This window comes from Schistocerca nitens, chromosome 12, assembly GCF_023898315.1.
Source record: "Schistocerca nitens isolate TAMUIC-IGC-003100 chromosome 12, iqSchNite1.1, whole genome shotgun sequence".
In the NCBI taxonomy this organism is placed as follows: Eukaryota; Metazoa; Arthropoda; class Insecta; order Orthoptera; family Acrididae; genus Schistocerca; species Schistocerca nitens.
Window position 1 is genome coordinate 138,730,919 of NC_064625.1, and position 26,496 is coordinate 138,757,414.

Below are 26,496 nucleotides of genomic sequence, written 5' to 3' on the forward strand. Positions count from 1 at the left end.
TTCCCACTGTTTATGATAATTTTTTATCACTCCCATCAAATTTCCTATGTTTACAATATTAATTAACTCCTGATTTTGCATTAACATTTTTAATTTTCCCGTGATTTACACTTGATGAAACACTGGTGGAGAAAAAGTTGACTTAACTGATATGAAATGACACTCCCACGGTGCTGGCTTTCAAGTGAAGCTTACAAACATTACATGCACAAGTGTGACACCAGGGCACTGTACTCAAATCTGAATCAGTGGAAACTGAGCAATTCATGTTTTATCTTCTGCCATTTCCAAGCTCTACTTGGTGTGTTGGCTAATGGGAGTAATTATGTTTGTTCAAATAATGACCGACCATGACAATTTTTAAACTCCCTCTAACGCGGATGTGCAAGTTTGTGAGCATGACACCTCTAACACATATTTCCCGTGTTTCACTGTTTGTTCACTTGCAGCACTTTTTCACACCTTTTCGCATTTTGCATTACTCAAATGTTTATGGTTCAATTAATGACTCACTGCACGAGATACACATTTTTGCATTCATAGCAAAATGCGTTTTGAGAATTTATTCCCATCGTCCAGTGCAAATCCTTATGTATTTACAACATCAAAAATATGACTACAGCACAAGGGAATCAGAACAGCACATAGTCAAACATCAAACAAAATACTTACGTCAATTTACAGATGACAATGAATTATCAAAAAGGATTGTTAGGATTGTTAAACATGAGAAAAAAAAAACTGGTGCACTGATTCATTCTTAAATAATGAATGACAACTGCAGGCATTCCAAAAACATTGATTATAATGAATGAAATTAAGTCACATTTCTACATCCCACGCAGTTACCAGTTCTAGTCACATCAGTGGCTGATGATAGTACAAAATTCAGATGGCCTTTAATGGATTATAAACAAGTCCCTGACAAGTATTTTTTATGCCTATTATCTACATATATCATACATAAACAACAAAAATGCGAGGGGGAGAACATAAAAGTAGCTTTCTGCTTAAAAGTTATTTCTCGTATTTTACACCATTTTTTAAAGTTCCTTGAAAAGGGTAAAAGTGAGATTTCACTGTATATGGTTATTCCACTTATATAAATCCAGAGTGTAAACACATAATGGCTATAAACTGTGAGAATAGTTATTGGACCTATGACAAACTGTCTCCACAGGTGACAGTGGCAGTCATCTGTCAAATGTAACAACACATCACAGGATACAATTACTGTTTGGATAACCACAATGCTTTATGCATCATCTTGTTAAAGTTATGCCAGTACTTTCAAATTTAAAATTGCAAATCACACTTTCCATTTCCAGTACTGTGTCCTTCAGACACTAATTTCTAGATGTCCTTCACATGACATGTGGAACCTCAAGTACTTCCCAGGTGCTTTAAGGATCCCTTATTGCTGTTTCAGATCATGAATGATTCAAGGCTAGGACTACAAATTAAAATAATCACTTTTTAAAGATTTCTTTGTACTTAAAGCAGCCAGACACAAAGATAACGCTATCTTGCACTGCACAACATACGATGGCGGTCCAAGTGTAGGGTAGGACAGTAAAGGTGTATCACAATTTTTAGCTTTTTTTGGTGAACTTAATCACATTAAGAACTCATTTTTAAAGTGAAAACTGTGTACTAATTTTTAACAAAGTATATGTGAATCAAAGGAGAACAGTATGTCGGAGTTGGCAGTATAACTACAAGTAACAGTTTACAGTCTTTCTCCGAGTGTTCACACACACACACACACACACACACACACACACACACACACACACACACACACACCCCTTATCTCAAAATGTTCAGAAATTTACAAATGTATAACATGGCCCACAAATTACATTTTCATTCAAGGTAAACTATGTGTGACAGATTTGGGTCAAACAAGTTCTTTAACAAAGCTTTAGCAAGTTATACATTGATAAAATACACCAGAAATAAATTTGTTTTCAGTCTGTAGCCTCACTCCGCTCTCGCACAGCCCACTGCTGCACTACTTCTTGGCTTGCTTCCTCGCAGGCTGCTGTCGCGTGCCTTTCTTCTTAGCGCTACCACCTCCGCCGCTGTATTTCGCTGCCAGATGGTCGAAGAACGCGTCTGCGTCGACAGTCCTCTGGGCGTGTTTAGCCTGGATTATGGCTCGTAGTCCTTCTTCCCCGTCATCCATATTCATTTCCACCTTCATTTTCTCTGCCTCTTGTGCTTCTTTTTCCCACTTTAAAAATTTGAAAGGGGTTACTGTACATATGAATATAGTGGAAAGCACCTAAAAATCTAAAGAAAAAATGAAAGCAAACACTTCTTTAACCCTCTATGGACAAGCTTGACAAATTTGTAACACGTTGCCGTATTTTTGTAGCGAGAAGCATAGTCTCAGTCGCCATGTGTAGCAGATTCTTAACACTTTAAATGGAAGTACACAGGAGAAATCGCACTGCACTGTGAGAATTTCACCAACTACTAGAACAGCCACATCTTGGGTAGTTCAGTGTAGCACGGACGTGTGTATTGCAGCTGGGGTTATACTGGGCGTTACAAAAAGGTATGGCCAAACTTTCAGGAAACATTCCTCACACACAAAGAAAGAAAATATGTTATGTGGACATGTTAGAGCTCATTTTATTACTTCTCTTCAAATCACATTAATCATGGAATGGAAACACACAGCAACAGAACGTACCAGCGTGATTTCAAACACTTTGTTACAGGAAATGTTCAAAATGTCTTCCGTTAACGAGGATACATGCATCCACCCTCCGTCGCATGGAATCCCTGATGTGCTGATGCAGCCCTGGAGAATGGCGTATTGTATCACAGCCGTCCACAATACGAGCACGAAGAGTCTCTACATTTGGTACCGGGGTTGCGTAGACAAGAGCTTTCAAATGCCCCCATAAATAAAAGTCAAGAGGGTTGAGGTCAGGAGAGTGTGGAGGCCATGGAATTGGTCCGCCTCTAACAATCCATCGGTCACTGAACCTGTTGTTGAGAAGCGTACGAACACTTCGACTGAAATGTGCAGGAGCTCCACCGTGCATGAACCACATGTTGTGTCGTACTTGTAAAGGCACATGTTCTAGCAGCACAGGTAGAGTATCCCGTATGACACATTCTGGAGCATCAAGAAATTGGTAGCTGGCTAATGGAGGGAAGTGTGATGGGCAAGAATTTTTAGAGAGAAACCATAGCTTGATTACAGCAAGCAGGTACAAAAGAATGCAGGTTACTGTAATTTTACAGTTATTACGAGATTTGCACATGACAAGACTGGCCTGGGGAGCTGCATTACACCAGCCTTTGGACTGACGGCTGCAACAGATGGTAATCAACTGTGCACCTAATTCAGAAGAAAGCTTAATTCAGGATACACTGTCAGCTACAGCTTAGAAATAACACACCTTATGTTGCTTTATAGCATATTATTAGGGACCTGAAAAGTCCACATCTGCAATTAATGCGAATACAGATACAAATTCTACCTCAAAATACAAAATAAACAAACAAATACCATTTCACCAGATGTAAAACACCAGTAAGCAAAACTAGGTTATATTTTCAATACTTGGGTGACGAAAATAGAGCTTACTCTGATAAAATATTTCAGCTGGAATGCAATCCAGTGACCTACCCTTCCTCCTGCTTCTACCCCCCCCTTTCACCCTGTTACACCACCACCCCACGCCCAAATTTTATCCCTTAATACAACCCTACTGCACTTAAAAATGGTACACACATTTAATAGTTTTGTTAATTTCCTTTAAATATAAAACACAAATTTTATTCAGCTCCAGCTTAATTATTTTATCTGAGAAAGCTATTTTCTTCATAAAAATATTGAAAAAATAACCTAGTTTTCCTTACTGGTATTTTACATCTGGTAAAACCCCCATGAGAGAGAGAGAGAGAGAGAGAGAGAGAGAGAGAGAGAGAGAGAGAGAGAATCCATGCATGCGAATGCAACTACGCATCAGTGCACCTGCACTCAAAGTTAAGCTCTGGAGTCACAAAGTGCGGATGCTTAAATAGTCTCTTATAAAATACACACGTACATTTCTCTCGCTGCTAAAATTCAAAAAATTATGTAATACAGACATTTTACCAAGACACTTTTAGGAGGTGGGTGTTTTAAATTAGGACTGCATAAGATACTGGTAACTAATTTTTGGAGGGTAGTTTATGAGAGGTCATCATTTGTTTACATTTGTAGCCGACTTCAACGTTACATTGTATCCGCACTCCATGCTACAGCAAGTTAGCTAATTACACTACAAAAGCTGTTAGCATATTATGCCAATAAAGTTTTCCCCTTATGAGAGCGTTTATGTAAAATATATTCCTGTTAACAATGGCTGATAAAATGCAGAAGTTGGTAGTCCTAGAGAAAAAATAAATAGGACTTTTCTTTTTTTCAGAAATGCGATGCAGTTTAATTTTGTGCTGGGGAACATTTTTGCTTAAGTCATGGTTTTTGAGTTGTTCGAGAAAAACAAAAGTTACCTCTAAACATTTTTTTCCAAAACAATCTATGCTCGCTTTCCTTCTTCTCGCTATTTGATCTTTCAGCAATTGATTTTTTTTCTGTTGAGAAGCAGCGCCTTTTTCCCCTGATGAACTAGCCCAGTCAACGAAATCAAGAAATGTAAATTAGAGGGGAAAATCTAATAGTTGTTTATGCTTACAGTAATTATTAAAAGCCATTTCCTGAAACTTTGTAAGCAGGCTTTCTTGGGAACCTTCAAGAGTCTGCCAGTTCAGTTTCTTCAGCATATCTCTGTCTCTTCCATGGATCAAACAAACCCTGCCCACCTCTTTACACATTCAATATCCCCTGTTAGTCCTATTTGGTACGGGTCCCACACACTTCGGCAATATTCCAGAATGGATTGCACGTGTGATCTGTAAGCAATCTCCTTTTTAGATTGACTAAACTTCCCCTGCATTCAGCCAATAAACCAAAGTCTACCACCTGCTTTATCCAAGAATGAACCTATGTGATCATTCCATTTCATATCCCTGTAAATTGTTACACCCTGGTATTTGTATGAGACGGCCAATTCCAACTGTGACTCATTGAAATTATAGTCTTAGGATACTGCACCTTTTTGTTTTGTGAAGAGCACAATTTTACATTACTAAACATTTAAATCAAGTGCCAATTTTTGCACCACCTTGAAATCTTATCGAGACCTCACTGAATATCTATGCAGCCTCAGACAGTACTTCCCTATAGACAACTGCATCATCTGCAAAAATTATGAGGCTACTATTAATATTGCCCAAAGGTCATTAATACGCAACACGACCAGCAAGGGTCCCACTTCCCCGAGGCGTGCCAAACGTTAAATCCGACAACTCTCCAGCCAAGATAACATGCTGCGTCCTCCCTAAAAAAAAATCCACAATCCAGTCAAATTTCATTTGATACGCCATATGAGCATACTTTTGACAACAAGAGTAGGTGTGTTATTTAGTGAAATGCTTTTCTGGAATTGGGAAATACCACATTATCTGACTTCCTCCATCCAAAGTTTTCAATATGTCATGTTATAAAAGTGAAAGTTAGGTTTCACTTGATCGATGCTTTTGGAATCGGAGCTGGTTGTCGTAGAGGTGGTCATTCTATTCGAGATCTCAATGTTTGACTCAGAATATATTCCAAGACTCTACAACAAATTGATGACAAGGATATTGGACAGTAGTTTTGTTAATCACTTCTACTACCCTTCTTGTAGGCAAGCGTGACCTGTGCTTTTTCCACGACCTGGGCACAGTTTTTTGTTCGAGGGATGTGCAACAGATTATAGTTAGAAGAGGGGCTACCCCAGTATAGAATCTGGTAGGTATTCCTTTGGGCTGGGCCCTGGAGATCTGTTCAGTTTAACAATTTCAGCTGTTTCTTAACACCACTGACACAAACTTATTTCACTTATCTTTTCTGTAGTATGAGAATTACATTGAGACAATTTTTCTGCGTTTTCATTTGCAAAGGAACATTTAAAAACTGTGTGAAGCATTACAGCTTTTGCTTTACTGCCCTCTATTTCAGTTCCTGTCCCATTCACTAGTGACTGGACACTAACTTTGGTGCCACTACCAGCCTTTACACATGTCCAGAATTTCCTTGGTTCTGTGAAAGATCATTGGACAATATTCTGCTACAGCTGAAGGTGGCAGGGGTAAAATACAGGGAGCGAAAGGCTATTTACAATTTGTACAGAAACCAGATGGCAGTTATAAGAGTCGAGGGGCATGAAAGGGAAGCAGTGGTTGGGAAAGGAGTGAGACAGGGTTGTAGCCTCTCCCCGATGTTATTCAATCTGTATATTGAGCAAGCAGTAAAGGAAACAAAAGAAAAATTCGGGGTAGGTATTAAAATTCATGGAGAAGAAGTAAAAACTTTGAGGTTCGCCGATGACATTGTAATTCCGTCAGAGACAGCAAAGGACTTGGAAGAGCAGTTGAACGGAATGGACAGTGTCTTGAAAGGAGGATATAAGATAAACATCAACAAAAGCAAAACGAGGATAATGGAATGTAGTCAAATTAAATCGGGTGATGCTGAGGGGATTAGATTAGGAAATGAGACACTTAAAGTAGTAAAGGAGTTTTGCTATTTAGGGAGTAAAATAACTGATGATGGTCGAAGTAGAGAGGATATAAAATGTAGACTAGCAATGGCAAGGAAATCGTTTGTGAAGAAGAGAAATTTGTTAACATCGAGTATAGATTTAAGTGTCAGGAAGTCGTTTCTGAAAGTATTTGTATGGAGTGTAGCCATGTATGGAAGTGAAACATGGACGATAACCAGTTTGGACAAGAAGAGAATAGAAGCTTTCGAAATGTGGTGCTACAGAAGAATGCTGAAGATAAGGTGGGTAGATCACGTAACTAATGAGGAGGTATTGAATAGGATTGGGGAGAAGAGAAGTTTCTGGCACAACTTGACTAGAAGAAGGGATCGGTTGGTAGGACATGTTTTGAGGCATCAAGGGATCACAAATTTAGCATTGGAGGGCAGTGTGGAGGGTAAAAATCGTAGAGGGAGACCAAGAGATGAATACACTAAGCAGATTCAGAAGGATGTAGGTTGCAGTAGGTACTGGGAGATGAAGAAGCTTGCACAGGATAGAGTAGCATGGAGAGCTGCATCAAACCAGTCTCAGGACTGAAGACCACAACAACAACAACAATAATGATCAAATGCTTCAAACAATGCTCTTTTGACTGCCAAATGGATTTTATTCAGAATCTATCCATCCATAACCCTATGGTTTGTTTTACACATATTATGCAATAATATTTTTTTATACAGAACTGTATCCTACATACGGTCCCTCCCATTATGAACTGTTCTGCTCGTTATATATCTCTCCACTGTATGGTCTACCATTCTTTTCAACTTGAGCTGTAGCTCCTACAAATTCTCCTGCCCTGCACTAAAATTTCAAGTTCCTCATTGAGATAACACTACTGTTTTTTTTATTCAGTTTACTAAACACACATATCCTACCTGTTTTAGTTGCTCTTTGTACTTCATTGATCATTTTCCCACAACTGTCATGGTCACTGATACCAGTTTCAATGTGGATTCCTCAATAAGGTCAAGTCTATTTGTAGCCTAAGAGCTGATATTTCCGTCATAACTGGGGTTCTGAACCACCTGTTCTATATAGTTTTCAGATGTATTTAGTAATGTTTATCAGTACATCTTGTCATGCCCATCTCAAAACTAATTTTCTCAATCGACTATGGGGTGACTGAAGTCTCCACCGATAATTACAGTATGATTAAGAAACTCAAGTACAAGTGAAATTAGGTTTTCCCTAAAGTTTTTGGTTACATTTGGAGATGAGTCCACTGATACAAGATTCCAATTACAGGTTTACACCTGCCCCTGTTACTGAGTCTAGCCCAAAGAATCTCATATGGCTGGTTGAATCTCTATCTCAGTGGATCTGAATGTCTGTCTACTGGGACAAATACACCACCTCCATTCACCCGTTACACTATTCTTTCAATATATACCTAGAATTCCCCAAGTATCTCAGTGCTGTAAACTTCAAGTTTCAACCAGCTTTCTGTACCTGTATATGTAAGCTTTACTGTTTTGTAGGAGCACTTTCAACTCTGGCACTTTGCTGTAAATGCTTTGGCGATTAACCTCCAGGATTTTAACACTTTGCCATCTGCCGACACCACAGTGGTGTCGTGTGCACAGTATCGCGCAGTGGGTGGTGACAGCACTTAGTATCTTTTTCATTCTGTTGGTGTTTTGTTTAGGAAACAATAAGTTACACACATCAAGTTTTTTGTTTTTACAAGTACTTGTGCACTTTCATCATGGCAGACGAAAGAGACTATACGGTTATTAATGACGAATGCGCGGACATTCTCGTCTGATGTTCTGGACAACTTGGCCAATTGAGAAGAAGACATTGGATATCAAAAAAATGAAAGTGAAGCAGAATTGTCAGAAGATAGTGAAATACGTTCACAAAGAATCCGGCAAACGCTACGGATTCTAACTGATTCGAATGAATCAGATGAAGACAGACTATGATTTACTGAGGACCAATAATAAATTTGGAGGATCTCCAGGTCCATACATATTTCCCAAAACGAATACGTGGGCAGTGCTGGATTTGTCAGCTAGCAGATCTGCACAAGCCTGCTGAGAACTGAAGGTGTAGTGAAGACTGCAGTGTTGTGGGTGTGCTTGGATAAATAATTTAACTAGACTGATCTGTACTCTAGCACTATGTCTAAGTTAGGTTAGGTGACAGCCTTGTTGCTAGATGATGAAGCCTAATGAACTCATGAAGAATATTTAAATCACTAATTAAACCAATACTTTCTCTCTGAAGCCCAATTTTCAAGGCTATTATAAAAACACCATGCAAACAGCTCTACTCACAATGATGCCCCATTAGTTTGCTGGTTTTTGTTTTGATATTGTTTTCGTGTTGTGATATCAGACAGCCACCAATAAAGTCTCCATGCTTTTAACTCTGCCTAGTCAATGATGTCATTGGCCTACTGGCATACACCCCATTGTCTCCCGATCCTCATTTTTCAGCCTACTGTTATTTAGAACTCACCTTCCTCTTCCTCCGCTCTCGCTTGCGAGGAGTTTCGTGAGTGAATGCACGGAATGCGGGAACTTCCCCACTGTCAATCATTCCCTGCAGCAATGAGCGAAGGCGAGGCTCCTCTTCTGTATTACTAAACGGTACAGATTCCAGGATGAAGTCCATGTCACCTTTTCCATCAGTATAGGCCCGTTTCAAGTCTGATAACTCTTCTTCTGAGCCTGCAATTTTGTTAAAGTGGCATTAGCACAGTGTTAAACAGGCAACTTTTCAACCTTTTTTTCCTTCTTTTTTTTAATAAGCAATACATGAAAATAAAAGTTTAAAATGCTGCCTAAATGCGCTATGAAGTTTCTTCACCAGTGAAGATAGTTGAAATATCTAAGCAGCAATTTTACACAAAGGGGGGCCATGTGTTTTGATATATGCTTAATACTAAACTATATTTTCTGTTGGGCAATTAAAAGTGTTAATTAGACTGCGGATTTTAGGTAAAAACCTATTTTGTTCCTGAGTTCCCAGCGAAAACAAATCAGTACATTGTGTAGCGACCGACGTGTTAAGTGTTACTGACGTTCTAAGTGCAAAATAAATTCTAGTTTCTGTGTGAGAATACTTCGCCATGCCGAAAACAGCTAGTTCAAAGTCTACTCATATAAGGCAGTGGCTGCAAGATATTCCGCATTATACAACAGATGGGAAAATTGTTTTCTGCCAAGTGTGCAACAAGGAGGTTACTTTATGTTTTTCTTAGACTTCTTAATTTTCCTGTCACTTAGGATTCTTTTTTATCACTATTATTTAGTAATACGAAATACTCTTTATATGCGATTCTAAACTGCATTTCCCTTTTCTCTCGTATTAGGTTTCGAGTGTTAAGAAATCTCACTTAACTCAGCATGCAGATGGAATCTGCACATGAAGCTAATGTTGAACGAAAGTCAAAATTGAAGCAAAATCTTTTAACCAATAAATCTGGTGCATCCACCGGAAAAAAGAGAGAGAGAGAGTTCTGCAGTGATTTGTATCATGCACTTGTGGCAGCAAACATCCCCTTTCGGAAACTAGAAAATCCTATTTTCAGAGGTTTTCTTGAGAAGTACTGCCATCAGTCTATTCCTGCAGAGTCAACTTTACAATGCTGCATTGCACAGAATCCAAGATGATGTTGGAGAATCTTGTATATGGATTTCTGGGGATGAAACTACTGACAGTCTTGGCCATTACATTGCAAACCTGATTATTTGCAAGCTAGGTCCAGATGCTCCATCCAGGGCTCATTTGATTTACTCAAAACAGCTTGCAAAAACTGACCAACAAACAATAGCACAGTTTGTGAACAATGGGCTTAAGGTGCTATACCCAAATGGAGTGGATGAGAATAAGGTGCTTCTGGCTGTCAATGATGCTGCTGCATATATATAGCAGCGTATCAACTATTAAAAGTATTCTACCCATTGATGCAGCACGTAACTTGTGTAGTGCATTCGACTGCATAGCAGAGCAAGTAAGGCTACAATTTCCTAAAGTAAATAAAGTAATATCCATGGCGAAGAAAATTTTTGTTAAGGCACCATCAAGAATAGAGGCATTCAAAGAACAGCTTCCAGGTGTCCCATTGCCGCCAGAGCCTGTTGTCACCCACTGGGGCACGTGGCTGATAGCAGCAGAATACCATAGTACGCATCTCTCAGCTGTCCAGAAGGTGGTTGAAAATTAACTGGAGGATGCTGCATCCGTAACTGCAGCAATGGAGTTACTCAAAGATTCTTCTTTAACACGTAAATTATCTTACATTAGGGTCCACTACACATTTATGGCAAGAATAATTCACAATTTACTTGAAGAAATCAAAATGAAAATCAATGACGCGCCAAGTGAAGTAGGGGGAAAAGTACGGGCAAAAATGCAAACGGTTTTGCACAAGAACACTGGCCTGAAGGAGTTGTGTGCAGCTGCCAACATACTTAGTGGAAAATCCAGCACTCCTGACTGCAGCATTCCTGTCCAACATGCGCCGAAAATGAAGTACGCCCCTGTCACATCTGTTGATGTAGAATGTTCTTTTTCAGCGTATAAATTGATTCTGACTGACAAGCGCCACAGTTTTTCACTAGAAAACCTAGAAAAGATTTGATTATTTATTGTGAAGCCAACTATGGTCAGAATATGTGAAACTACAAATGTGTTAATTAAACCATTGCCACATCTTTTTTACAGAGATCATTATCTTGCAGGAACTCAAAAATATTTGGAGTTATGTTCAACATTAATGGTGTAGATTGCTGTGCTCTGTATCTGTGTAAATATTCATTCTCCTTGTTTTAATGACTAATAAGATGTTCATACTGTCAACACTGTGCATTTTAATTTATTTTTATTTTATCTGCATCATTTTTATTAGAGCCTATTTTAGGTTTTATATAGCCTAAATGAACTACTGAAGGAGCCTATTTAGGTGCCTAAAACACACTTTTTTACGACCTAAAAATCCATGGTCTAGTTATAATACAATGCAGACTTTCACAGTCAATATGAACGTACACTGAGGCACTATTTCGAAGTTTCTAGTTTTGGACTAAATGCAATTCTTCTGCCCTTTTTATTTATTTCTGCAGAAGACACTGCTAAAGGTTACAATGTATCCTGCTGCAAAAACAAAACATGAGACAATACTACTACAGATAACAGAAACAGCTAACATACACCATTCATCCCGCAGTCTTACTCTTAACTACGTTAAGACAGTTGATGCAGTTAATTGTTCATGGTGCATGGTATCAGTTGCATGTTGCCCCTCTGTTTCCAGGGTGGGGCACAAAATTTAAAATGCTGTCATAATACCGTCATTAAGAAGTATAATTTTATGTTACAGGTTTAACACTGGAAGACAAGTATTACAGTTAGGAACAGTGTATGTGTCTTGAAATAGCACCACAAACCATGTGCAAATACTCTGAATACATTCACCCAATATTTTTTTCACAATGAGTGTTTTGCTACAAACTTTACACCTAATTTTTCACATTTACAGAACTTTTTCTCACTGACCCCACCCCCACCCACCTCATACAATAATAAAAGGTATAAAATCATTGCATCGTTTTGCTGTTCATACATTTGAACTTCAGTGCTTTAATTAACTACTTCCTTACTAACTATTTGCAATAGTTTGCAGACAGTATACATGTAAAGGCCCCTGTAAACAATCAAACGTGTTTGACAAAATCGCTCTTATCTAGCCATGGATTTGCCAAGCAAGCCTGTACACGTTCAAACAATGTGTGTCAGTTTAACCTCACTTTGAAGCAGAAGCGCTTCATGTCCGAGTGTATTTAGAGAGTAGTGAGATCATCAACAAATGCAGACAAAGCAGTATTGGTATTGACCTTACCACTGTGTTTAAAGAAGCAGAAGAAGACTGCAGTCAAGGGAATAGCTTAAAATGACAGACTTACCTATGAAAATATGCTAAAGGAATGTTACTCTCAGAACTTTGATTATGTCAACTTCCTTCGAATAGACAATGAAACTTAAGAGGATACGGAATCGGATTTTGGGTTAAAAAATCGTATTTTTTTTTATTGGCGTATTATATTCTGCCATGTTTCCTCTTTAAAATGACGTATCATACATAGCTCTACTACAATTATAACTATTTTATTTTTATATATTTGTGAGATCGGGTATTGCGCTTTAGTTATACACGTCTCTCGTGGCTGACCATGAACTTTTTGGCAGTACCTTTAAAGTGACATGAATTCAAATATCCCGGTTTCCAGCGACTATTTATACATTAGTTGCCCGAAAATGTTTCTCTCTGGTTTCCTCAAGTTACTCTTTGACTTTGTGGCGGGACTGTTTTGTAAACAGTGTGATATAAGAAAGTAGTTGTTGTTGAGTTATTTCGTATTTAGTGCTTCATTTTTCGCAGTGAAAATGCCTAGAGCTAAAGCAAAAGTATTTAAAAAGCGTGTGAACTGGCAAAAGAAAAGAAATAATGATTCATTAGCAAAGCAAAGCAGTTCATCATCATCACTGTTGGAAAATGTGAATCCACTTATTACTGATTTGCCGAACGAACTTACACCAAATGAAAACAGTGCTTCTCATAAAAAACTAAGAGATTTGGAAGAGAAATATAATTTACTTGATAGAGGGAATGAAGTTTTTGAACTCATTGATACGAATATATTGTGTGAAGCTCTTGAAAACAGTTTGTGCTGCAAAAAATGTCATGGAAACGTTTCTCTGAAAGTAGAATCCCATGTTGGCCTGGCTGCCCAGTTTAATTTAATATGCAGTGTTTGTAAATACAGCTGTAAGTTTCCAAGTTTGGTTTCAGTAACTGTAAATAATGGATACAAGAAAACTGAACTTTATAGTGTAAATATTAGGTTAGTTTATGGATTGCGAGCAATTGGTAAGGGCAAAGCAGCTGGTGATATGCTATGTGGTGTTCTAAATCTTCCAAGTGCACCTTCAAAGTTTGAAGCTTACAATTATGTACTAGGATCTGCAGTTGAAGATGTAGCACAGAAGTCAATGCAGGTTGCTGTGGAAGAAGCAGTGGAAGAAAATGACGGCAGTCGTGACCTCACAGTGGCGTTTGATGGCACGTGGCAGAAAAGGGGCCACACCTCCAACAATGGTGTTGTAACAGCAACTAGTGTTGATACTGGCAAGGTTATTGATGTTGCAATAATGTCTAAATACTGTAGGTGCACAGGCAGGCTGAAAAATGAACACAATGATGACTGTATTGCTAATTATTATGGTAGTAGTGGTGGCATGGAGGTTGCTGGGGTGAAGAAAATTTTTCATCGCTCTTCACAGTGGTATAATGTTCGCTATGTCAAATATCTGGGAGATGGTGACTCTAAAGCATTCAAAGAAGTTTTGGAAAGCAAACCATATGGGAACAGTGTAAATATAAGCAAACTTGAATGTATAGGACATGTGCAGAAGAGAATGGGTGCCAGGCTGAGAAGGTTAAAATCAGTTATGAAAGGGAAAAAACTAGATGATGGGAAAACCTTGGATGGCAGAGGAAGATTGACTGATTCCATAATAGACCACATTCAGAACTGCTATGGCCTTGCAATCAGGCAAAATACAGGCAATCTTGAAGAAATGAGGAGAGCTATATGGGCTTTATATTTCCACACCGCATCCACGGATGAGCATCCACAACATGGTTTGTGCCCCAAAGGTGAAAACAGCTGGTGTAAATACAATAGGGGACTAACAACAGGAGAGAAATACATTCACCACCACAGTCTACCATCAGCCACCATGGCAGAAATAAAGCCCATTTTCAGATATCTGGCTGACAGAAGTCTTCTGATGAAATGTCTTCACGGAAAAACGCAGAACCCCAACGAGTGCTTGAATAGTGTGATATGGCATCGTCTCCCAAAAACAGTGTTTGTCGGAATTAATACACTACATTTTGGTGTGTATGATGCTGTGGCAACCTTCAATCTTGGAAATATAACTAAATGCCAGGTCCTTCAAAAGTTGGGTATGTGTGTTGGTTCCCGTACGGTACGTGCTATGTTCTTTTTAGATCAGCACAGACTAAGGCATGCTGATAATATAATCAAGACATTAGTGAAAAAAGCAAGACAGGTGCAGAGGGGTGCCAAAAGAAGACTTGAAGATGATTATGAAGACTGTGAAGGGGGTATTAGCTACGGATCAGGAATGTTTTAATCTTCTTTCTCCGTTTCCCGTAAGTTTACTTTTTACTTCATCTAGGAACATTATCTCAGGTACTGGTCAACCTAGAAGTCTGAAATTTTTATGACGTAGTGACATAGGTCCCTATTACATACTGAAACAACGATTTTTTAATTACTTGATTTACAAAAGACTTAGGGGTGATAGTCTAGTAAAAAGCGATGGAAAAAATTTACTTAAAAATAAATGTACAATATCTCTGTAAGAAAATACTTTGACAAACTGTTGTTTCAGTATTGTTGTAACATATGAATGCACATACAGTAAAATTTTTACCTCTCTGTCTCCAGTAGTTTGTGAGAAAATGTTCCCTATAGTAGGCATATATTAACATTGCGGGGATAGGTGATTCCGTATCCCCTTAAAACTTATTAAGTCCTCCTAAAAGAGCAAACTTTCCTGACAAGTTTGCTCTTATCTAGCAACAGATGTATCAAACAAGTCTGTACACATACTAAAGAAAACTTGTCAATTTAACCTTACTTTTGAAGCCGACACTTCTCGTATAGGCTGTATTTCGAGACTAGTAGAAACGGTTACGAGCACAGATAACACAATTATAACATTGCTTCTGGCACTGTGTTTAAGGCGCTGGATTAAAATGAGCATTATACAACTGAAAACCTATTAATAGGAATATTACACTCAGAACCTGATTACATCGACTATCTTTGTTTGGACAGTGAAATATTTAATAACCTGTTTAGCGTTACTTCACCCTCACATTGAAGAAAACAAGTACGCAAAAATTTATTCTCTTCTACTTGGTCTTCCAATGAAACGTCATTAAAATGCCGCATAGGAACATATAGCTCTCATTGTCTGCGGAACAACCAGACAACTCCGATTTATTTCAATCCACTCCACTTGTATATCATTGTATGCATAAAATATTGATTTTGTCCCTAACCCCCTTGTGCATAATATATGTATGAGAAAAATGTGATACCTCTACCATTTTGGTAAATGTCAGTGCTATTTTGTTTTTATACTTGATAGCAATTTTCATAGTAGTGGAAGCTCAATGAAGTGACGTACATCGCAATAAAATAATTTTTCACTTAACATGTGGCAAAACAGACAATATCCACCAACTTGTCAAACTTTGTGCCAACTAAAATTTATGTCGCACATGAACTATGCTTGAGAAACATGTCAAATTGCACTGTACATGGCCAAATACTTGGCAAGTATAGTTAAGTTTAATAAAATGATCATTTATGGGGGCCTTAATAGGCAGTCAAATGAAAACTGAATACCTGCCACAATGGGACCGTGAAATGGTTCCATTCAAAAGTATAACAGCACATGTTAATACACTTATCACACAGTCACGAGACGATCAATTCCTATTTCATAGAACGCAGTCAGCTGCTGACAGCTCCACAACTGCACCCCCTCTTGCACTTCCTTGCTCGACTGGAAGTGACATCAACATCTTTCTGCAGATTGTCAACAATGTGAAAACCACAAGGTGAATGATACAGGCTGTATGGAATATGTTGCATGTTTCCCAACTAAATTGCTGAACTGTAGCCTCTGTTCGATTGGCAGTGTGGGTTTGGGAGTTGGTGGCCGTTATTGTGCAACAGGATGATTCTGTCTGACAACATCCCCGAGCGTTTCGACTTTATGGCATGTCGCAGTTTCTGCAAAGTGACTTCATAGCGTTCCACACTTGAGAAACTCAACAAGAAGAGGGTACCTGCAGTCTAGGTTGCAGGATAATGCTCACCCCCACGCTGCCAATCAGACAAAGGCTACACATAAGCAGTTTGGCTGGGAAACACTACCGCATCCTCTGTACAGCCCGGATTGTTCACTCCGCAATTTTCACACTGTTGGCAACCCGAAGGAAGGTACGCGTGCACATCAGTTTCCATCGAACAAGGAAGTGCGAGAGTGGGTGCGGTTGTCGATCCATCTGCGTCTGAATGTTCTACGAAACAGATACTGATTGTCCTGTCTCCCAATGGGATAAATGTTTCAACATGTGTGGTGACTACTTTTGAATGGAACCATTCCATAGTCCTGTTGTGGTGGGTGTTCAATTTTTATTTCACTGGCCTTCATATATACCACCGTACCTGCAAATTTTATCACTGTACGACTCACAGTTCAGAAGATATGAAGTCAAGCACTGCTATGCGTAAAAAAACTAACTTTAGCTTAAAATTGAGTGCAAGTTATCCCACCTACACTCAGAATGTTTGATAATTAAAGCGCTTGGTGACTTCCAACAAACTTTAAACATAATTTCAAACCGTTGTAAAACTTTCTTGCTTACATGCTTACCATCAAATATTTAACATGTTAACTCATTTATTGCTTTACCACCAGGGCCTATGTACCTACATGCGTCCACACATTTCTTTTCTGTTGTAACTGCTGTTTTTCAATTTGTACAGTTCCTCTCTACATTCTGACACACTGTACCATGTCTTTCAAAATGATTCATCTGATTTTACAAGAGTATTTTCTACGCGAATGAAGATAGCAACTTGGAGTGAATTTTAAGTTACACAACAACGCCAACAGTTTTAAGTTGTCACCCGTTCATGTGGCTGCCTGTAGGAGTCCCCTGATGTGGCTACAGTCGAGATGGAGTCAGTAGCCAGGCACGGCAGGTTCACGTATCTACCTCACCCGATTATGTAATGCCATCTGGTAAACGTCTCTATGTCAACGTCTAAGTGTTTCTGCAGCCCTATAGAAGGCTATCATCTCGCCTGCAGCCGTAAGTGCTTTCCAACTGAAAGCTGACAACAGCACTCCTAGCTCAGGGATTTTCTTATGCTGTCTCAACTATAGCTCACTTTCTTCAGTTGTTCAGGAGTGTCGTGTCAATGTTGTGAAAGCAGCACAATATTTCATCAAGACAGCTGCTCATCACCTTAGTGTGTTCCTGAAGTGCTGATGCCGTGGCTCACCAGTATGTGCACTGGCTCACTAGACAAGCACATGTGCAAAGGGGTGAGGCTATAACGTCATCTGACATGACTAAGACGACCAGTGCCTCCTGCTAGAGGCACGACACGGGAAATGCGTGGCTGCAATTAGCGACTCAGCACGTGCGAGGACAGATTGTTGGCGGCAGTATGATCTAGGATGGCAGTAATCAAGGGAGGAACAAAGCAAACAGCACAATCGAGCCAAGGGGAAGGGACAATGTGCAAACAAAGGGGAAAAAGGGACATCAGGGCAGCAGGAAGAGGAAAGAACAGGAAGGGATTGTTGGAAACAGGGAGAGCACTGGTACCACACAAACACTACGTGTGACGGGGCACCAGTACTGCTGCCGAACTGTCCCGACACCCATACAATACAGCACCATACCACTATCACAATACAATGGGGACAACACCAGTGGAAGAACACACAAGGAAAGGGTAAAACAAAATGGCACAGATCAAGCACAGGCAGCGAGAACCTGGTCAGTGTGTAGGCAAGCTTACTGAGGGACCTAAACACCAGATAAAAATTCAAGGACTTTTTTCAGAGTACAAACCACCTTCACGGAAACTGAGGACAGATGTGAGGATAGTTCGCTAACACCATGGACAAAGGTGGGAGGACATATTTAGTGTGAAGGGCCAAAATGCAGAGGCAGTCCAACAAAATATGGATCACTGTGAGGGAAGGAGAAAATATAAAAATGCAGTACACGAAGCAGGCAAAAAGGAATACAAACGTCTCGAGAACCACTTGTATAAATATCAAGAGCTCAGATGGAAACCCAGTTCTAAGCAAAGAAGGTAAAGCAGAAAGGTGAAGGAGTATATAGAGGGTCTATACAAGGGCGATGTACTTGACGACAATATTATGGAAATGGCACAGGATGTAGATGAAATGGGAGATACGATACTGCGTGAAGAGTTTGACAGAGCACTGAAAGACCTGAGTCGAAACAAGGCCCCGGGTGTAGACAACATTCCATTAGAACTACTGATGACCTTGGGAGAGCCAGTCCTGACAAAACTCTACCATTTGGTGAGCAAGATGTATGAGGCAGGCGAAATACCCTCAGACTTCAAGAAGAATATAATAATTCCAATCCCAAAGAAAGCAGGTGTTGACATATGCGAAAATTACCGAACTATCAGTTTAATAAGTCACAGCTGCAAAATACTAACACGAATTCTTTACAGACGAATGGAAAAACTGGTAGAAGCTGACCTCGAGGAAGATCAGTTTGGATTCAGTAGAAATGTTGGAACATGTGAGGCAATACTGACCTTACGACTTGTCTTAGAAGAAAGATTAAGGAAAGGCAAACCTACGTTTCTAGCATTTGTAGACTTAGAGAAAGCTTTTGACAATGTTGACTGGAATATTCTCTTTCAAATTCTAAAGGTAGCAGGGGTTAAATACAGGGAGTGAAAAGCTATTTACAATTTGTACAGAAAACAGAGGGCAGTTATAAGAGTCGTGGGCATGAAAGGGAAGCAGAGGTTGGGAAGGGAGTGAGACAAGTGTGTAGCCTCTCCCCGATGTTATTCAATCTGTATATTGAGCAAGCAGTAAAGAAAACAAAAGAAAAATTCGGAGTAGGTATTATAAACCATGGAGAAGAAATAAAAACTTTGAGGTTCGCCGATGACATTGTAATTCTGTCAGAGACAGCAAAGGACTTTGAAGAGCAGTTGAATGGAATGGACAGTGTCTTGAAAGGAGGATATAAGATAAACATCAACAAAAGCAAAACGAGGATAATGGAATGTAGTCGAATTAAGTCAGGTGATGCTGAGGGAATTAGATTAGGAAATGAGACACTTAAAGTAGTAAAGGAGTTTTGCTATTGGGGGAGCAAAACAGCTGACGATGGTCGAAGTAGAGAAGATATAAAATGTAGACTGGCAATGGCAAGGAAAGCGTTTCTGAAGAAGAGAAATTTGTTAACATCGAGTATGGATTTAAGTTTCAGGAAGTCGTTTCTGAAAGTATTTGTATGGAGTGTAGCCATGTATGGAAGTGAAACATGGACAATAAATAGTTCAGACAAGAAGAGAATAGAAGCTTTCAAAATGTGGTGCTACAGAAGAATGCTTAAGATTAGATGGGTAGATCACATAACTGATGATTAAGTATTGAATAGGATTGGGGAGGAGTTTGTGGCATAGCTTGACAAAAAGAAGGGACCGGTTAGTAGGACATGTTCTGAGGCATCAAGGGATCACAAATTTAGCTTTGGAGGGCAGCATGGACGGCAAAAATCATAGAGGGAGACCAAGAGATGAATACACTAAGCAGATTCAGAAGGATGTAGGTTGCAGTAAGTACTGGGAGATGAAGAAGCTTGCACAGGATAGGGTAGCATGGAGAGCTGCATCAAATCAGTCTCAGGATTGAAGACCACAACAACAACAGTGAGGGAAGCTAGCTCCGTTCAAGTACATAGGGGCAGCGACTCATTGCTGAGTAAGAACCATGGATCAACCTAGTTTAGCTGATTGAGGACGGCAGATTTCTGTCAGGAGAGGCAGAGGGAAGACAACCATATGGTGGGAATCTCCTTGACGGTGCAAAGTTTATTATACACGGGGGTAGACCCCCAACAGCCAGCCCACGATTTAACAAAAAGGGGATTTGACATAAAGCCACAAATCCGCCACCCGGAGGGTCATAGAGAATTGGGGGTGCCAACCCCTTAGTTAGATGATCAGCAAGTTCATTACCTGGGATACTTAAGTGGCCTGGAGCCCAAAGGAAGTTGACCAAACGAGCAACATCACTAAGATCAGGGAGAAGGTCATGTATGGCAGACACCAAGGGATGGTAGGAAGAACGGCAAGTAACAGCTTGAAGGCCACTCATTGAGCCCACATGTAACAAAACACGGGTGAAGGATGGCAGATTAATGAAACAGGACCTGATAGATGGCTATCAACTCCCCAGTGAACATCCCACATGACAGGCAAGAGACAGAAGACATGTCTCACATGGTCAATGGGTTTAGAGCTATTGGTGTAAAAACAATGGCATCCTGAAAGTCCCAAAAGAGCAATGAGAACAAGCAACGGAACACCATTTGAGCAATGGAGGCTTTTGGATCCCGGAAGAGATCCAGCCAAATCCATTGCCAAGGAACTAACCAAGAGGGACTGATCAGGAGAGAATGTGGCGACAAGGACAAGGAGGGAAGATGGAAGTCATGGCAGAGAGAAGTGAAGCAGAGTCCAACCAGTAAATCCACCTGAGGGTAGGCAGCGGGTGAGCGATGGGCCAAAAGCTGTGAAAAGAATAAAATAGGAGGGGGAGCAGGGGAAAAACGGATGGTGATGGCATCGGAAACTAGGAGCTCCGACCACTGAATCAAAAGTGGAGGGATCCCAGCATCAATCAGAAGACTACCGACAGGACAAATGCCAAGGGCACCGGATACCATGATGGTGAACTGGGTCCAAGAGGAGCAGTGTGGAAGCTGCAGCTAATCCATAAATTTGACAACCACAGTCCAGACAAGAGAGATGCCCAATAAAGGCGGAGATGTGTTGAACGATTGACACCCCACGAGGAGCAGGCAAGGAAGTGAACAACATTGAGTTTACACAAACAGCTAATCTCCAGGTGATGGGTATGGGGCAACCCAGTAAGTTTGTTGTCAAAAAGAAGACCCAAGAAATGGAACTGGGGGACGGCGGTCAGGTGTCAGGCACTGATGAGTTCCAGATCAGGATGGACCATAGTACAGCAACAGGAAAGCACCAACCTTGACTTAACATGAGAGAACTGAAAACCGTTCAAGAGTGTCCACATCGCACTGCATGGCACTCGGGAGCTGCTGTTCTGCAGAGGTCACCAGGTGGGAGCTACCTGTGAGGTAGGAACAAGTGAATAAAAATCTGGAGCGAGTCCCAAAGACCCCATTTGTGGAGTGTAAGGAGAATGTGACAATGCCAAGCTGAGTTTTAAGCCTTGTAAAGACCAAAAACTGTGACAAGATAGCAGCATTGAGAAAAGGCCTGCCAGATTGCAGTTTCCAACTGAAGCAAATGATCAGAGACCATGCCTCCCAAAAGCCGCAATGGTAAGGAGAGAAGGTTCCGAGATTCAAGGACTCAATTGAGCCAACATCCGTTCTAGTAACTTACAGGGAACGTTGATCAGGCTGATGGGCCAGTAACTATCAAGGGATGACAGTTCCTTGCCAGGCATAAGGGCAGGAACAACAATATTGTCCCTCTTATGAGGGGGGAAAATGTCTTGGGGCCAAATACAGTTAAACACCTGGAGGAGATATCAGTGTTGTGGGTGGTTGAGTGTTGAAACAATTGGCTATGGATGGAAATAGGGACAGGAGCTGAATCCTGGGAAGAAGAGTTTTGTATCCTGCCTGGAAGGTGGCACGTGGGTCTGCTGTCAACTGAACGGTAGGTCGAATGTAGGAAGTGAGTAGGAGCAGGAAAAGGTGAGATGCTTCGGTACTGCAGGTAGATTTTACAAGTTTACTATAGTCTGAATTAGGATTACATTAGGCTTACTTAACTTTGGCTGAGATGGGCACGTAGGTGCGAAGCCGTACATCAATCAAATCTAACATTGGCCAGAAGTTACAAAGGCAAAATCTGTAGTGGCTTGCCCACTATGAAATAGAAACAATGTTGCTTGCTCGTTGGATGTGAAGAAAAATGATCAAGATGAAGCAGTTTCATCCTCTGCACCCTATTGTGAAGCTATTTTATGTCTTATGTCCCTCTCAATAGCAACATGTCCAGAAATAATTTTTGCAGTGAATAAAGCTGCCCGAACTACGCAAAAACCAACTACCAAGGACTGGAATCCATAATCCTGTAGCTGATATGTACATTTAATTATGGTATTACTTATGATAGAGAAGAAAATTTGAGAATTTACAGGGATGCCGATTTCACTGTGGTTAAGTGGAGAAGACATTCAACAACTGCCACCATGACAAAGTTCTCTGGTGGGGCTGTATCATGGACAGGTCAGTTGCAGAAGGTGGTGGCTATTTATACAACTGAAGCAGAAATTATATCACCAAGTGAAGTGGCCAAAGATTTAATTTGGTTATGTTGTTTATTTAGTGAATTCGTTGAAATGATGGAACAACCTTTAACACCTTACACTGACTATGCAGTCCATTAAAATTGGCAAAAAACCCTGATCATCATTGTCAATCAAAACATATAGAGGTCAACACTTCCATGTTCATGAAAGATATCTGAATGGTGAAACTATGTTGGAACATACAGATGGAAAGAGCCAGTTAGATGGGTCTCCTACTTTATTTGCTGCGTGCAGAGTGCTGTGCAAGAAACCAAACAGTAATGCTTTATTTGACTGATTTTTGACATTTCCTTTGAGGAATTATTGTGATCAAATGAAAATGTTTAAATGTTCACTGTAGTGTTGTTACTTGATTTTTTGAAATATTCTTTATACAATCTCTTTGAAGTTTGTTTTTAGTTACAAAGTAAAGCAGTATGTGGCTGTATCCTGAGAAACTTTACCATTAATGGCTGAAACTGTTTTGTTTAAACTTAAAAATTCACAACACATTTTACCCTGGAATTCGTATTTTAAAAATTAATCAAGTTGTTAGATATTCGGATCTAAATTATTATTTAATCTTACTGTCTCATGAAATTACAAAGCAAAAATAAATATTCATTGACTGACACTACATTCTGTGTTAATATAATACAATCTTTGAAGTTTAGTTACTTGTTTCTGTAGTTGCATTTAAGAGTTAGGAGTACACTTTTCTTTTATTGCAAATAACCACATAATATTTACTTTACATATTATTACACAAATCACATACATAAAACAGCTTCAAACCTGGATTACTTTACAAACGTGTTATAGTGTTTAATGTCTGATGTTGAACAAGTAAGCACGTAGTCTTTTAGAAAGAAAAGTTTGTTGTAAGTTGATAAATGTTCAGATTCTCAAATACTGGACAAATATTGTTGTGGTAATTTGCGTGTACGAGCTATGTTGCCTCCAGACATACACTGTTTCCAACTCTGAAACTTCTCTTACATTGTTAAGCCTTTAACATAATGTTATACCCCTTCATGATTGGTTTATGACAGTGTTTTAAATCTGGTCTATAATTATATATGCTGAAGTATAATTGTTTGTTGCTCCTGTAAACCACTAGAAATGGTACCTACAACTGGAACTAAGCCACTGAGTTAGTCAGTTGGTAATATAAACCAGCCACCTATAGTTCACATTAAGTTACTCAATAACATTGCACAGTCTATAACTGTGGGCATTGACTTGTCCAGTATATTTTAGACCCAGTTCAATACAATCAGTACAGTACGGCACAGATATACCTGTATACACACAAAAATATCTATATCACCAAGTGAAACAGCAATCCATCTATACCTTGATATTGTTTCTTGTATCTGTTGATATCTTCAATTGTGATTTTCTTGAACAACAATCTCCAATACTCATTCCAATCTCTCTCTGCCTTCTCATCTTCCTCATCATATGATCCTGCAAGAAAATAACTGTTTTATATTATGCACAACCAGCTAACAGTTACGTAGCACATTATTATCAGCAGAAAATTGCTCCATGCTTAAGCACTACGTATAACACAAAACAAATATTGAACATATGATATGCTACACTGATGTAATTGAGTAAATCATTTTTAGGGAGTTAATAAACTAAGGTTATACATGCAACTCATTCTTTTTGAAAAATGAGAAAAGCTATAATACAAACATGTCAAATTTATGTACCAGAAGGCTATATATTACTTGTACCACTTAATATGAATGCTGTTTGAAGATCAGTTATCCGCACTGTTTCTGTGCTATTATGCTATCCTTCAAACTTTATTTTTTTAGTTCTTGGGACTTTGCTTGTCTAATGTAACTAAACGAAAAAATAAAACGATCATATGGCATTGCTGGCTGGGAGGCCCTATCCGGGGAAGTTCGACCGTTGAGTTCTTACTGCAATTGACGCCACATTGGGCGCTTCGCGTGTCAGTGATGACGATGAAATGATGAGGACAGCACAACACCCAGTCCACGAGCGGAGAAAATCTCCAACTCGGGCCCGCTGCTTGGGAGGCAAGCACGTTACCATTCGGCTAAGCAGGTGGACGTAACTAAATGAATAATTAACAACGCTCTACAAACCACTAGAGTGAATGGCAGCATTACAATGGCCTAGGAACTACTATATGAGTAGCAGTATTTACAAATTAAAATGTTTGTGGTAACTGCTGGGGGGGGGGGGGGGGGCGTAAATGTTGACAATCAGAATTTTTGCAACCTCCTTGAGGTTGGTACACTGGAAATTGAGATATGACATGTAAATCCACTGAGCTTTGAAATGGATGCTACTATGCACATCTTCATAGAACTCAGTTCATACCAACTCCACAGGGCAACTGTGGGAAGATCCAGGATGTAAACCACATACTTTGTTTTTTCTATGAACAGAACGATACTAGCTGTCTAGAGTGTGTTTAACAGAAATGAGTACCTCCTCGAATGTGTTTAAGCTCTCGACAACTGAATATAAACATTCATGAACGTTGGCAGTAACATATAGTCTAACACTTTGGGTCGGCGTGTTTGTTTTGCGTATTTACAACGCAGTTTGTTAAGATGCAGAAAAGTTTTTTGCCTCTGTGCCTTTTCTACTTTTATGACTAATTTGAATGAAATGTGTGTTTTTAATAGTGTAAGTGAACTAGCCGTACTGCTGTCAGTAAAATTAGGTAAAAAGGAAGTTTAAGATAGGAAAAACACGCTGTAGGACGTGAATTTCATAACAATAGAGAAGTGCCTGTCATAAAAAAAAGTACCATTTATAAGGATAGGAAATACTCAACGTGAACCATCACTAGCGCAGCGAATCTTACACTTCACACCAAATTAGTTATGATGCCATGTTCTGAACGTTAAGTCCAACATGTGTATGGCCATTTTAATGGAACGTAGAACTACTAAAATACATTATAATACGGATCAGTAAGTAAAACTACAGGGCTGAGCGATAATAATACCTGTTTCATCGTAAACCACTTTCTTCTCTTTGTCACTCAATATTGAATGAACCTTTCCCAAAACTTTAAATTTCTCCGTTGCTTCAGCCTTCTTTTGCTCTTCAACTCTATCAGGATGCACAAGCAGAGACAGCCTATGGTACGCTTTCCTAACTACAGAAAAATATCATTATTACATCGGGATGTCAAATGTCAACTAATGAACTATTGAGGTTATAAATCAATTATTACTTTGTTTTTCATTTGCATTTTTCGGTATACGTAGAACATCATAAAAGTCTTTGTGCCCAAAGTATTTTTCACACAAATCAACTAGACTAGGCATGTTCAATGAAAACACGAAATTGTTTGCAGCGTACAACCAAACTTCTGACTACTCCTTCAGATTTTAGGCGCCAAAGCAGAAGCGAGTTCTTTATCGATAATAGTCGGAAGTGCATGCGATTGAAACGTGACAGATATATTAAATATTTTTATTCACACAATTCATTACTTCAGAAGTATTACATATATTAATTATCTCGATGAGAAATTCTGAACATGTAATGGGAAGTCATTATTGAAAATAGATAACTGAAAAAATATATGGTACCAGTGCTGCAATATATATCTCATTTTAAATTTGAAGACAATATT

The 26,496-nt window shown here is 39.4% G+C and overlaps 1 protein-coding gene across 1 annotated transcript; it reads right to left on the reverse strand.

Moving 5' to 3' along the window:
* Positions 1 to 728: 728 nt before the first annotated feature.
* LOC126215071 (dnaJ homolog subfamily C member 9) lies at positions 729 to 26,247 on the reverse strand. Its single transcript, XM_049941719.1, has 5 exons — positions 26,092 to 26,247; positions 25,861 to 26,013; positions 24,216 to 24,329; positions 9,120 to 9,331; positions 729 to 2,236 (listed from the first exon to the last, which is right to left on the reverse strand). The coding sequence occupies exons 1-5, from the start codon at positions 26,183 to 26,185 to the stop codon at positions 2,015 to 2,017; spliced, it is 795 nt and encodes a 264-aa protein (XP_049797676.1). The 5' UTR covers positions 26,186 to 26,247; the 3' UTR covers positions 729 to 2,014.
* Positions 26,248 to 26,496: the final 249 nt, after the last annotated feature.